The 14,969-nt window shown below is 44.9% G+C and overlaps 1 protein-coding gene across 1 annotated transcript in view; it reads right to left on the reverse strand.

The window, feature by feature from the left end:
* LOC123404710 (mitogen-activated protein kinase 13-like) overlaps nt 1-9,567 on the reverse strand; it is a 29,017-nt gene extending 19,450 nt beyond the window's left edge. The window contains exons 1-3 of the mRNA XM_045098655.1: nt 8,952-9,567; nt 8,681-8,808; nt 8,538-8,597 (exon numbers count right to left, since the gene is read on the reverse strand). Of these exons, the coding sequence (XP_044954590.1) occupies nt 8,538-8,597; nt 8,681-8,808; nt 8,952-9,348 (585 nt within the window). The 5' untranslated portion in view covers nt 9,349-9,567. The remainder of the gene's footprint in view (nt 1-8,537; nt 8,598-8,680; nt 8,809-8,951) is intronic.
* Nucleotides 9,568-14,969: the final 5,402 nt, after the last annotated feature.

Genomic DNA, 14,969 nt, shown 5'->3' on the forward strand with positions numbered 1-14,969 from the left:
CAGGATAAAGCGGCAGATCCAAGGAATCCTCGAGTCTGCGCCGCCACGGATGGTTTTAATCCTTTCGGCATGACGACAACCCAATACAGTTGTTGGCCTGTATTTGTCATTCCACTCAATCTCCCCCCCGGACAGATTATGCAAAGAAAGAACATATTTCTGACGTTGATAATTCTAGGGCCCAATTATCCGGGGAAGAATATGAATGTGTACCTGCAACCGCTTAAGGATGAATTGGAAGAAGCTTGGGAAAATGGGGTCAAGACATACGATGCCGCTAGAAAAGAAAACTTCAAAATGCATGTGTGGTACATGTACTCTATGCATGACTTGCCAGCGTATGCGCTATTCTCTGGATGGTGTGTGCATGGAAGGTTCCCGTGCCCCCAATGCAAGGCAGCTCTTCAGTTTCATTGGTTGCAGGAGGGTCGGAAGTATTCTTGCTTTGACTTGCATAGACAGTTCTTGGATCCTGACCATCAGTTCAGAAAAGACAAGAAGAACTTTACCAAAGGTAAAGTTGTCAAAAACTTGGCACCACCTGCGTTCACAGGCCAACAGATCCTGGATCAGTTAAACGCCCTCGAGCCTGATCCGGAGCGTCCAGGGTATTTCAAGGGGTATAATTGAAAACATGCCTGGACTCACAAGCCATGCTTCTGGGATCTGCCTTACTTCAAAGACCTCCTTCTTCCACACAATATCGACATGATGCACACTGAAAAGAATATCGGAGAGGCTATTTTTGGTACATTGTTCGACATAGATGGGAAGACAAAGGATAATATTAAGGCTAGAGTCGATCAAGAGACACTATGTCATAGACCGTTACAAAACATGCGAGAAGGCAAAGGAAAGCAGAAGTGGTCGAAGCCAAAGGCCTGGTTCAATCTTGGAAGGCCAGCTATGAGGGAAATTATCTTGTGGGTCAAAATGCACTTGATGTTCCCCGATGGGTATGCAGCGAATCTAAAGAGGGGAGCGAGTCTTGAAAAATTAAAAATCTTTGGTCTCAAGAGTCATGATTGGCACATATGGCTAGAGCGGGTAATGCCGGTGATGTTACGCGGCTTTATTCCTGAGGATGAATGGCTAGTACTGGCGGAGCTGAGCTATTTCTTCCGTGTTCTTTGTGCGAAAGAATTGTCGCCTGGCGTGGTAGAAGACATGGAGGAGTTTGCACCGGAGTTGTTGTGCAAGTTAGAGAAGATCTTTCCACCGGGCTTCTTTAATCCAATGCAGCATTTGATTTTACATCTACCGACCGAGGCAAGATTGGGTGGGCCCGTGCAAGATCGTTGGTGCTATGCAACTGAGAGGATGCAGAAGACCCTTCGAGCTAAATGTAAAAATAAGCGTAGAATTAAAGCATCGATGGCTGAGGCATTCATTACTGAGGAGGTGGCAAACTTTGTGACAGCACACTACGAAGCCAAAAATCATCATTTGCATAATCCGAAGCCTCGGCACAATGATGGAGACCCTAAAAAAGGTGGGTCCAACCTCAGCCTATTCAAAGGGAAGCTCGCACCAGCCGGTGCTTCGAAACCAATAACGTTGGATATCGAAGAATGGCGGAACATTTCGTTGTATATCTTCAACAACCTAACAGAAGTGCGGCCGTACATCGAGTGAGTTCTCGGCACATTTTCCCGTAACTTCCAATTCATTTGAACTGCTCTTATTCCCGGATATTTCAAACAGCCGTTACGTCGTCAAATTCTCGGATGGAGCGGTGATCGAAAATGATTCCGTCGAAGAGTATGAGCTTCTGTCAAAGACAGGAGGCGGCTATCCCGGTTTCATCTCTTGGTTCAAACAAACGGTAATTATCAATAATGGACCATTTCATTCTTGGTCTAACTTGCGGCTAATGCAACAACCGTTTCGTATTAAACTTGTAGGCTAATTCAGAGTCTATGGACGCCGAATTGAGACAAGTCGCTAATGGTTTTGACTATAAGGTCCGTTAATTTGAGAAATACAACATCAACGGGTATCTCTTTCGTACCTTTGGCAAAGAGCTATCTATGCCCGACCGGAAATCTACAAATTGTGGTGTCTCTGCTATCGGTGAAGGTGTTATCGAGTATTATGAAAGAGTTGAAGCATTTTATGAACTTCAATTCTATGGTGAAAACCCACCGAACGTCGTAGTCTTCAAATGTTATTGGTTCCAGCCGAAAAAGACTAGAAGGACTCATGAACATATAGGACTAGTCGAAATCAATCCAAACACCCATTTAGATGTTCCCGATGTCTATATTACGGCTCAACAGGCGACCCAAGTTTTCTATCTATCGTGGGCATGCCAAACGGATAAGAATCTGGAAGGTTGGTATGTTGTTTATGAAGTGCCGCCACATGTCAGACCACCTCTCCCAAATGAACAGGATTATGAACCTCACATTAACCCAGACACATATGATGGAGAATTCTTCCAAGAAGCGCGTCTTTCCAAGAAACGTTTCAAGAACCGCCGTGCTTCATCCAAGAACATGGAAGTAGACAGCGACAATGAATCCGACTCCAGCCCTTAGCCGGAACCAGAAGACCTAGAACTCGTAGAGGTTACTGATGCGGATGACCTGTCAATGCTTCAACGATTAAAGGAAGGCCTTTCACAACTTCACGTCGTTAAACCCGATGAGCACGTCATTCATGAAGACATGCGTGATAGTGATGATGATGATGCATTTATTGATGATGATTATTAGTTTGTAAGATTCACAACTTAAATTATATATATTTTAATCTTTATTATTCATGTACATATTATTATTCATGTCAGTCATTCAATTTTTTTATGTTGTACTAATTTCTTTTAATCTTTATCATGGCAGGTGTTGAAAGATGGTGGGCGCGGGTCCAGAGCGCTCGACGGGTTCTTCCCAGGCGCCCCGCACGAGGGGTGGTACTTCCCTTCCACCCTATCTCTCCGTAGAGCCTTGGCAGACAGTCTTTCGACACCAGCCGGGGGTTCTTCTTCGTCGGCGGCATTGCCCACTGGGAGAGGTGCTGGTCGGGTAGGGAGGAAGGGGAAGGGTACAGGGAGAGGTGGTGGCCGCAGAAGATCCAGGAGGACTGTTGAGCCGTCCTCGCCACCACCACCAGCTCATTCACCCGAGCATAGGACTAGTATGGTCGACCCGTTTGCGGAGGAGGCTACGGGGACTCCGGTCCAGGAGCCTGGTGTTCACGGGCATTCGTCCCATGAGACTCCGGTCCAGGAGCAGCCTCGGGTCGAGGTGCATTCGGCCCAGGAGCAGCCGGAGGAGACTAAGGTTCCGGAGGCTTCACCTGACGTGGAGAGGCCCGGATGGGAGCCTTGGCCGGATCGTACCGAGTTGCCGGATTGGACCGAGGGTCCGGGTGGCTCAGGGGGCGGGGATGGCAGGGATGAGCTTACGGATAGTGAGGGCGATGTGCAGGTGGACGGGGCCACCGTGTACAAGCGTGGTAGTACACATCTCCCGGCCGCCCCGGCTACCCGCGAGCAGAGGCCGGTGATTAAACCTGAAGGAGATAGGTAAGTACATTTACCTTTTTTTAGCTTTTGCCTTCAAGTTTGTTCAAATATCTAATGCCCTGACCTTATCATACTGCAGGGGATGGGTACACCCTCTTGGAGTCCGCAGGCCGAACTCCGTCCTTGGTGTGCTTTGCCGGACAAATTTCCCGGGGTTTGTCACGTTGCCTGGTGAGGGTCAGGTTCCTACACTAGGATTTACCTGGGAGCACTACCAGGCTGCGCAGGCCCCGTCGGAGGAGGTTATAGATGGTGTCTTGTGCCACACGAGGGCCGAGATGGTGATCAAGAGCTTTTGGGTAAATTATCCTTTCACAGAATCTAAAATTAACAATATACCTAATTATTGTACTAATCGGTGTTTTCACGTTTGATTGCAGACCTTCTATAGGTGTGAGGATGGATATGAGGAGGAGGCGGCCAGGGTTCTCGAGGTCGAGTGTAGGCGGTTACTACAGAACTTGCGCCACGAGGCTCGGCCGCAGGCTATTCGAGATTACTACGCCACGCGTGGTATTAAGAAGGAGAAGAAGGATTGCCGCGGAAAGTTTTTGAAGAAGGAGCAATACATGAAGGTAATTACCTATTCTTAAGTCCTTCTACGTAGTTTTCTTGATTTCATTCATAGGCGTAGCGCTGAAAATTCTTTCTAATAACTTACAGGTGCCCTCGAGATGGTGTGCGGATAAGATGGATTGTTGGGAGGCGTTGGTTGATGAGTGGTGCACAGGAAGCTGGCGAGCCGTCCACGAGAATGCGAAGGATCGGCGTAGCCAAATGGTTGGTGTGCCACACCATCAAGGCAGCGCCAACTTACTTCAGTTTGGACGAAACTGGGTATGTGATTTGCTTCATGATTCATGCAATTCATTCTTGATGCTAATATTTTGTTCCTCTCTTTTAGGCGCATCACAATAAGACTGAGATGCCACACTTGTACGACCTTTATGGCATGGCCCATACTGCCTCGTACAAGAAGGCGAAGGCATTCTCTGAGTCTGACCTGGATGATCCCAGTAACTTCACCAACATATCATCCCACCAGAAGCTCGTGGCATACAGGGACGCGGGGAAGGCTACGAAAGGGGATGACTTTAACCCTAGCCAGGAACCTTTGGATCCAGAGCTGGTGATGATATCTGGTGGCGGGAGGCCCCATGGCTCGATAGCCATTGGAGATGGGATAATACGTTGTCCACTCACTCTTCCAGAGATCAAGGCGCGCCAGTCGAGCAGATGTCCTGAGATAACGCCTCATCCACGGCCAGTCGAACTTGCCATCGAGGTTAGTTGTACGGACTAAGAACACTTTCATCCATTTCATTATGTGTGTCACCATAGATCATTACTGTGGTAACGAGGAATGGTTTTTCAAGCTGCTCTTCAGAAAGAGAGAGCGGCAAACCAGGCTGCTCTTGAGAAAGAGAGATTGGCAAGCCAGGCTGCTCTTGAGGCTGCTCTTGATGAGAGGGACGAGACCACGACACGATTGCTTAAGGAGAGGGCCCGGAATGAGGCGGGTCAACGGGCCCTGTACGAGCTTTTGTGGTATGTTTTTTTTCACATTAGCCAAATCATGTGTGTAATGTCTGTTTCAATACTAACTAATACGACCCACTCTTCAGGGTCTGTGCGAGAAGAGCGGTCAAGTCCCTCCGACGATGCTCGTCTTCTCTTCGATTGGCACGGTGAGTTTCATTATAAACTAGTATTAATAATTGAGTGTCATCATGCTAACTGAGACATTGCAAAATATCTTTTCTGCAGAATAACTCCCGAGCGGCATCGCACGACCCTTCTCCAGAGCAACCGTCTCCAAACGAAGCCGACGCGAGCAACCGTGGTGTTTCTCCTCCTTGATGACCACTACGGTAAGTTTCTCCTCCAAACTTAGCTTGTTTTCCTCTAAAATGAGATAATTAGCCCATTTAGCTCCAAGAAGACATAATTAGGTAATTTAGCTCCAACAAGAGGAGAAGAAATAGGAAAAATGAAAAGAAAGAAGAAGAAGAAGAAGAGAAGGAGAAGGAGGAGAAGGAGGAGGAGGAGGAGGAAGAGGAGGAGAAGGAGGAGAAGGCCAAGGACCTTCTAGTCCTTATCCTCCTCCTCCTTCTCCTCCTTGATTTCTTCTTCTTCTCCTCCTCCTCCTATTTCTTCTCCTCTTTCATATTATCCTTGCTTTAATTTCCCCAACAATGACATAATTAGTCCATTTAGCTCCAAAATACCATAATAAGCTCAAAATGGCATAAGAACCTTGGTTAGCTCATTAATATTATATACTTAGCTTGTTTTCCTCTAAAATGGGATAATTAGCCCATTTAGCTCAAAAAAGACATAATTAGGTAATTTAGCTCCAACAAGAGGAGAAGAGGAGAAGAAATAGGCAAAATGAAAAGAAAGAAGAAGAAGAAGAAGAAGAGAAGAAGGAGAAGGAGGAGGAGGAGGAGGAGAAGGCCAAGGACCTTCTATCCTTCTCCTCCTCCTCCTCTTTCTTCTCCTCTTTCATATTATCCTTGATTTAATTAACCCAACAATGACATAATTAGCCCATTTAGCTCCAAAATACCATAATAAGCTCAAAATGGCACAAGAACCTTGGTTAGCTCATGAATATTATATACTTAGCTTGTTTTCCTCTAAAATGACATAATTGGAACATTTAGCTCAAAAAAGACATAATTAGGTAATTTAGCTCCAACAAGAGGAGAAGAGGAGAAGAAATAGGCAAAATGAAAAGATAGAAGAAGAAGAAGAGAAGAAGAAGAAGAGAAGAAGGAGAAGGAGGAGGAGGAGGAGGAGGAGAAGGCCAAGGACCTTCTCCTCCTCCTCCTTCTTCTTGATTTCTTCTTCTTCTCCTCCTCCTCCTCTTTCTTCTCCTCTTTCATATTATCCTTGCTTTAATTAACCCAACAATGACATAATTAGCCCATTTACCTCCAAAATACTATAATAAGCTCAAAATGGCATAAGAACCTTGGTTAGCTCATGAATATTATATACTTAGCTTGTTTTCCTCTAAAATGACATAATTAGCCCATTTAGCTCAAAAAGAAGGAGAAGGAAGAAGAAGAAGAAGAAGAAGAAGAAGAAGAAGAAGAGAAGGAGAAGGAGAAGAAGAAGGAGGAGGAGAAGAAGATAATAAGAAGGAGAAGGAGGAGAAGAAGAAGGAGACCTCCTTCTTCTCCTTCTTCTCTCCTTCTTCTCCTCCTTCTTCTCCTTCTTCTTCTCTTCTTTTTTCTTCTCCTCCTCCTTCTCCTTCTCCTTCCCCTTCCCCTCCTCCTCCTCGTCCTCCTCCTCCTTCTTGTTTTTCTTCTCCTTGTTCTCTTCTTGCTTCTTCTCTTTCTTCTTCAATTTAGCTTATTTGTCATATATATGTTGTTGTTCTTCTTCTTCTGACTTTCTTATTCCCATTTTGCAGATTGGATGTACTACATGCATGGAAGCTGGCGTTGGAGTGCTTTAGTTTCTGTTTTTATTTGAGTTGATGAACAATGTGGAACTATATGTATATGTATATATGGATGAACAATATATGTGCAACTATATGTATGTATATATGGATGAAACTTTGTATGTGTTGGTTCTTTTGATATATGGGATGTATGTTGATGAACAAATGGCATTGATGAGCTTTATATGTATATCATATATGTGTTGTGACCTATTTATCATATATGTGCTATGAATTATATGTATATGTGTTGTGAAATAGAAAAAATAAACAAAAATGTGACAATATAGGCTCTTTGCCGTCTGCCAGCTGACGGCAAAGGTGCCACGTGGCGCCCAGCTGTGCAACCTGGGCAGTAGCAGCTGGCCATATAGTCTCTTTGCCGTCAGCCTCCAGGGGGCAGACGACAAAGAAGAGGGAACAGAGGAGGAGGCAGACGGCAAAGAGTGGAGAGAGGGGGGAGGGGAGGACCCGGCAGACGGCAAAGATGGACGTGGAGGCAGACGGCAAAGATGGAGGGGGAGGGGAGGGGAGGAGAAGGCAGACGGCAAAGATGGACGGGGAGGCAGACGACAAAGATTGACGGGGAGGCAGATGGCAAAGGCTCCGTTAACCCCTAACGGAGGCGACGCGTGTCGGCTGCCGTCTCAAGAGCTTTGCCGACAGCTCCTAAGGAAAGCTGACGGCAAAGAGCTTTGCCGTCCGCCTTGCGCGGGCAGACGGCAAAGAAGGTCCTATGCCGTCGTAGGCTGACGCAGAAATTTTGCTGGCCGTGACAATCTTTGCCGTCTGTGGTATTGTCTTTGCCGTCAGGGATATTGTCTTTGCCGTCTGTGATGGCAGACGGCAAAGAAGATGATTCCTGTAGTGCTATACCCGTTCCCAGACGCCGCTGGCGCCTGTCGGCCCCAAACCACGATCTAAGTCACCCCCTGGCATCTGTCGCGGAAATACCACACCACAACTACTCCATGGCTTGGCGAAACGTGTGCCGTCTAGTCAAGCTCGGCAGTTTGGGTATTGCAGATACGAGGAAGTGGCCTTGGCTCCAAGCATTGACCCACCCAAGCCATGGGCTCGCTCCCTATTAAGATGGAAGGCACGTCGACGGTCTCCTTCATGCAGCGAGTAAGGTCATGTTGAGCGACGGTCGCCGTGCCCTAGAATAGTTTGCAATAACAAGCAACACCAGTGTACAGATTTATTTGCAAGAGGCTTCCTTTCTGTACTATTGACTATAGTGAGCTCGGAATTGAAGACTGAGGGGATGTTTGGTTCGAGGACTAACAATGCCACGCTTTGCACATTCTTTTTGCTAAACTAGCGTAAGATTTGTTCAACGAATTTGGAGCCACACGTCGCAAACCTAAAGGAATCTTGCCACACTTTGTAAGTGTATGGCATGTGGGACCTTATTGGTGGACAAAGAATCCTGCCGAAGGCGTGGCTTGAACCAAAGACCTACCTACGCCAATCAAACTTTCCCAACCTTAGGTGCATGATGTGTGTCAACCATAGGCAAACTTAGCCTCAAACAAACAGACACTAACTTACTTTGGAGAAAAATGAGCCACATAATTCCGGAGCACGGTACCATCTTGTAGCCACATAGTCCTTCAAATTGCAAAGTGCACTAGGTAAGTAACTTGAGGAGAGAAATAGAAAATAATTATTTAATACAGTGACAAATGCCTTACAGTCCAAAATATAGCTGAGGGAACATCATCACGCGATGCGCGTGCAAGCCCGAAGTCACAGATCTTTAGCTTGCAGTTCGAATTGGCAAGTATGTTGCTCGGTTTTAAGTCACGATGAAATACATTAGCTGCGAGAAGATAAATTGTACGTAGAAAAGTAAGACAGGGTTTCATGAGGTTTCAAAATAAGACTTGTACGGAGGATTCACACTTGATAAGACGTGAATGTTGATGATAAGGTGAATGATATGCCGACGGTTTCTGAACTAACCTGTGTGGATGTACTTGAGGGCATGAAGAAGTTGATACAAGAAAAACCGGTGATGCCCTTTAGTGAGGTTGTCATTTACTTGGATCACTTTTTGTAGGTCTGACTCCATGAGCTCAAAAACAACATAAATATCTCTAAATTCCCTTCGGGCAGGGGGAAGCAGGATGTGTTTGATCTCAACTATGTTTGGGTGGCGGAGAAGCCGAAGAAGCTTGATTTCCCGCAGAATGCGGGTGCCATCTGAGGCATGCTCAAACATATCATGTATCTTCTTGATCGCAACCCACTCCCCAGTTTGGGTATCTACTGCAGCAGCAACTACTCCGAAGCTTCCCTTGCCAATGATCTCTTTGATCTGATACTGGCTTGCCTCCCCATATTCTGTGAAGAACTCCATGCCCAATGTTACCTAAGAGATCACAATTTCAGAGCGCATAAACAGAATGACGAACAACAATGTAGGTAGAATCTTCAATTCTATAAACATCTGAAGCAAAAACACAATGTAGAGCATGTGTGAGGGAACACTCTAAGGGTAGTCAATTACACAAAAAAAAAAAGATAAGCAAAGAGAAATAACACTAATTCATGTATCGCCAAATTTGTTAAAACCAGGCGCATTATAAAAGCAATGTAAAAGTTGGAGGGCAGATGTACCTAAGAGGGAATACCAAATGATAATCTAGTAAAAACAAATAAATCAAAAAGCAAATACATAAATAATTAAGCCAGTATATGTTACCCTGAAGAAGCAAATTTACAACGGAATGGCCTCCGCAAACTACTGGAGCAGAAAAGGTCAAGAAGAATTGTCACAGCAGAACTTAAGCAATTCCCAAGAGCTAAACCACAGTAAAGGGGAAGATTATTTTTTTTCTTCTGATAATGGACAAGTCTAACAGAAGATTGAGAAAAAAACATTAGATCGGCAAACAAACTTTGAGCAAGCAGCACAGCGAAACTAATAAAGTTCAAGTAATAGAAATGGAATAATTGAATGAATTAGTTTCTATTACTACCATCACACACAAGACACAACAATATGGCAACATAGCTTGAAGCAAATGACCATCATAATCATTGTTCGGAATGGGAGGAAATGAGCTCCGTCTCAACTTTCAAAGCCACCTAGAAAATATCGATCCAAATAACTATCACTCCGTTCCTAAATATAAGTCTTTTAAGAGGTTCCACTAGAAGACTACATACGGATGTATATAGACATACTTTAGAATGTAGATTTATCTATTTTGTTCCGTATGTAGTCTCCTAGTGAAAACTCTAAAAAGACTAATATTTAGGAACGGAGGGAGTAGATCTGAATGAAGCACTATTAAGTTCAAACTAGACATACATGTATGAGGCATGCTAGATTCGAGAATTATTCAATAAATATTTGCTGAACTACATAAAAAGAATACTCCACAGCACATGATTGCTTGGAAATTAATGAGTTCACACCAAGTTACCAATTAGCGAGGGTGTGAAAAGCTAATCGGGATTAGGTCCGAAGTTTGCGGGCCAAGGCCAAAAAGTGGTCTCTGCAGTCACAAGATATAAATTAAACAGATAGGAAGCAATCAGGCGTTTGTGCTGATTCGGTACAAGACGGAGGCAAGATGGAGAGCAATGGAGGACGGGAGGAGTGAAGAAGAACAAAGAAGATGTGCTAGGGACTGGGAGGGTGGGATAGAGGTAGGGGAAAGGGAAAGGAGGACTAACGTAGTAAAATTCATGGGCTCACGTTTGCAACGCCAAGTGTGGCTCTAGTGGAGAGTTCATCTTCTCCACGCGGATGCTACATCTGGTACAACACCAATAACTGATGTTTTTTAACTTTTTGGCGGAAAACGCCATTTTTACACCACAGATGGAAACATATCTTTTGTGGCAAGAATTTCAATAGCAAGGTTTGCCGGACATTTACTGGGGAGAGGAACGCTATCTACTTGCAGGTGAGATTCAAATCCTAAGAGAAATACGTTATTTCCTGAGTCCTAAAATTAGAGTATAGGGAAGCTGCTCGTGCTTCTTCGCTCCTTGATGGTTTGGTCGATTCCCTGCTGCCAGACGTGGACTTTGCTCCACGTCGCGCTGGTGAAATCTCACGCTGGTGTCCAGCTGCACTCTGATGTCTTCGTGTGTGCACCTCCACTCTGCTGTGGTGAGGTGGCTTGCACGCTGGAGCCGGACAGAAAACGAGTGTGTGGCACAAGGAAAATAGATGACAACACCCAGCATTGAGGAACAAAGTGGCAGTGAGCTGACAAGGCTCACTTGTAATATACTCCCTCCGTTCCAAAATATAAAACCTTTTAGAGATTTCACTAGAAGACTACATACGGAGCAAAATGAGTGAATCTATACTCTAAAATATGTCTATGTACATCCGTATGTAATTTATAAGAGGTCTTATATTTAGGAACAGAGGGAGTAGCAAGGAAGAAGTTCTGGGAACAAAGAAGACACTGGAAATGTCTAGAAAGACCAAGCTAATACAGGTTAACTGTAGGACTGGTAAAAACAAAAAAAAGTACGGCAAAATTGAAGTGAATATTCTTTACTATTAAAAGGGATCTGCCGTCGTGATGATTCGACCAGAGCGATGGTTCAACCACGACAGATCCCCTCGCTAGCACTGCCAGTTCCACCGATTTTTTTCCATCCCTCCATAAACCGATGGATTAAATGAAAAAAACGTCTCATGCTTAACCTGAACCGGTCGACCTCCTATTATCGATAGATGCATCCTCATCCCGCCTCGTTCGCCCCCTTTTTCACGTCGTGGCCCTCTCCTGTACCCCTCTCTCAGGTATGGTGAAAAAGTGGAAAATCACGAACCTGGAGAAAAGGGAAATCCCAGCGACCCACGTACACACGTCCCACACCCACGCCAATCTCCACCAAACGGCCAAACCCCAACTCCTCGTTCCCTGTCCCATCCTCTTTTGTCGCTAGATTTGGCCATGGCGACGAGTGCTCTCCCCATATCATCTCACTCGCCGCTGGTTCGTGCCCGTGTGAGATGCGCATCCACCTCCTTCTTCAACTCCTTTTTCTCGAGAAACGCCTTCCACCCGCTTCCTCACCGTCTTCAAGATCCTCTCTGGTTTTACTCGCCGTTACTCACCATCTCTCATCTTTCACACATGCAGGTTGCTGGATCTAGGGCAATGGAGGAAGCGACAAAGGAAGATTATTTTCCATTCTCTCATCCTTCATCTTGCGCTCGACGGCGGCCGATATAGGCAAGTGGTGGTGACTGGTGGGTGTGTGAGCCTTCCATGATGAGGGTGCACCGGGCACCGGCCCGGGGACGAGAGCTGGGGTAACGTCCAAGGACAATCGAGGCGGCCGTGGCCTTGAGACAAGAGGAGCTGCGGTGCACTGTGTTTGCCCTTATTACTCTCTCTCTCTCCCTCCATCGCTCCCTTTCTCTACTAATTCCTCCTATTATCTCTCTCCCTATTGCCTCCCAGGATCTGCACCAGGAGAGGAGCGGTGCGGAGAGGGCCACCAGAGACGCCATGAGCGGCCGGAAGAGGTCCGCCGGGAGGTGATTGGTGTTCTCGCCGCATCCGGCCGGCAGCAAGGGTGTGGACGGGAACGGCAGCACGACGGTGGCGACCGACGACGGCAATGCGGCAAGGAACCGGACGTTGGCTGGCGTGACGGCGACGGTGAGGGCGAGGCCCCGTCGGGCGAGAAGGACCACCAGGTCGAGGAGCGGCAGCAGGTGGCCCTGGGCTGGGTACGGCACGACGAGCACGCGTGGCCTTGGCCTGCCATCGCCGTTGCTTGCTGCGGCTGTCTGTGGTAGCGCACCCATGGAGTACAATGGCAGGTGCAGGTGCAGGTGTGCAGCTGGCATGCCTCCATCTTCATGGAGTATATATCTATTACCTTTGAGATCGGTGTCAGAATTTTTCACCCGTGGCATCAACCCCCCAGGCTTAATTAATTATTCGGTTGTGCTACTCAAGTAGAAGAAACTAGCTTAAACTTGATTTATTTAGTTTGTTTTTCCAGCGGCCAGGATGAACAATGCATCGCTAGCTACCTTGTTTATGTTCAAAACTGTTCATGGTGCATACATGGCAGAATCAATCAATATTTTTCATCTTCGTTCAAATCACAGCGCGCACTTGCATTTTATTCTCTAATGGAAAATGAAAAGGCAGCGCTCGTGTCAATTTCCCGAATCAACGGTGATCGAATACAATGTGTGTAGTGAGCCTGTAAGAAGAGATATTTTCCTACAATCACCTCCAAACTCCAAACTACTCCATCTGTTACTAAATATAAGACCTTTTAGGGATTTTACTATAAATTACATAGGAAGTAAAATAAATGAATCTATATTCTCAAATATGTTTATATGCATCTCTCTGTTGTCATGAAATTTCAGCAACACTAATTAGTGATCTTGCCCGGTAATCATGATGATTGAGAAAGAAAATGGTACCCAGGAGTATGTAGTGTAGTAATATTCAGAAAAATGTATGTTTCTATCTCTTTCAGGTACATGCTAGCTATTTCTTTGAACGACATTCAGACAATATGTGCAAAAGGATGAGGCCCATACGGACTAGATTTCTCTTTTGTAGGTTAAAAAAAGGTCTTATGTGGGATAAAAACCAAAGCTTGATTGTGTATATTTTGGTGCTCCAGTTAAAGATGGAAAGCTATAATGTATTCTGGTGCTCCAGTTAAAGATGGAAAGCTATAATGTACTCTGGTGCTCCAGTTACAGATGAAAAGCTATAATGTATTGAAAAAAATGTGCAACGTGAAAGTTGATACTAAAGTAAATTACTCTCTTTTTGATCTGCAAACAAATTTCAGTCATAATATGTGCCATTCAAGTGAAAATACAAATTAGGACGTGTAAGATTTTCTTCTCCCGTTGCAATGCACGGGCTCTTTTGCTAGTACAGGTTAACTGTTGGACTGGTAAAAACTAAAAAAAAAGTACGGCAAAATTGAAGTGAATATATATAAAAAATTGATACTCCTATACAACAAATTGCTCCCCTCGAGTGGGAGAACAAATTTCTCCTCACATGCCAACTTACTAGTAGATATAGATATAGATTTATTCATAATAAATCCACATGGTTCATTTTGCTAAGTGCGGCATTTTATTATCTAGTAAGCGTAGCAACTATCTCTAGATAAAATAGGCATGTTATGCCTTTCCATTTATCTAAGATATTCATAACGAACTAAGGGCCAAGATACAAGGGGTGTTTGGTCCTATACCAAAGTTTGCCACAACTTGAGTAAGAATGTTAGATCTTGGTCCAAAGCAACATAGGCAATGTGTTCCTGTCTCTCCAAACAAGAGACAATCTGTGTTCCGCTCAAGATCCCATTTTTCCTATTTATCATCCAACTATGTAAATGTATGCCATTATCATCTGTACATATGTCAGCTACCTTAGCAACCCTCCCTTTCATCATCCTAACACCTTCACATTATGCGGCGACAGCGCTGCAAATGTTGATGACCAGAGATCATGACATCCTTGGCAATAACAGAGCAACAGTCACACATTAAAGTTGCAGCATAGAGTTACCAACTATTTGTCTTTGCTGCCATGCAACATGTGATTTGCTGCAATAGCACCTGCACAACAAGATGCTCTTGTCATGGTAGTTTGCACTTCATGTAGTAAGAGTACAGTAGCTGCCCAAATTCGTAGACTATTTCCCATGAGGTTCATTGTCCTCCCTAAACTGTCACCTGAGCTGCAATCTATCAAGATTCGATTGCACCCACTCGTTTAAAATGGATAGCTAAGATAAAGTGAAAGATGAAGCGTTCCTCTTCCACTGGAAGCAAAGGATTTGAGTCCCCAGTATCTATCATGTAAAGCTCCACAGCTCAAAAGAGAGAAAAAATTGAGCATCTAAAAACATTTGAAAAAACAATTCAGAGACACTAAAGCTACACACAAAAATTAAAGAATGGAAACCCAATTGTCGAAGCATGTCAAAATAGAATGGATGCAAGAA

Source organism: Hordeum vulgare, chromosome 6H (assembly GCF_904849725.1).
Source record: "Hordeum vulgare subsp. vulgare chromosome 6H, MorexV3_pseudomolecules_assembly, whole genome shotgun sequence".
NCBI classification, from domain to species: Eukaryota; Viridiplantae; Streptophyta; class Magnoliopsida; order Poales; family Poaceae; genus Hordeum; species Hordeum vulgare.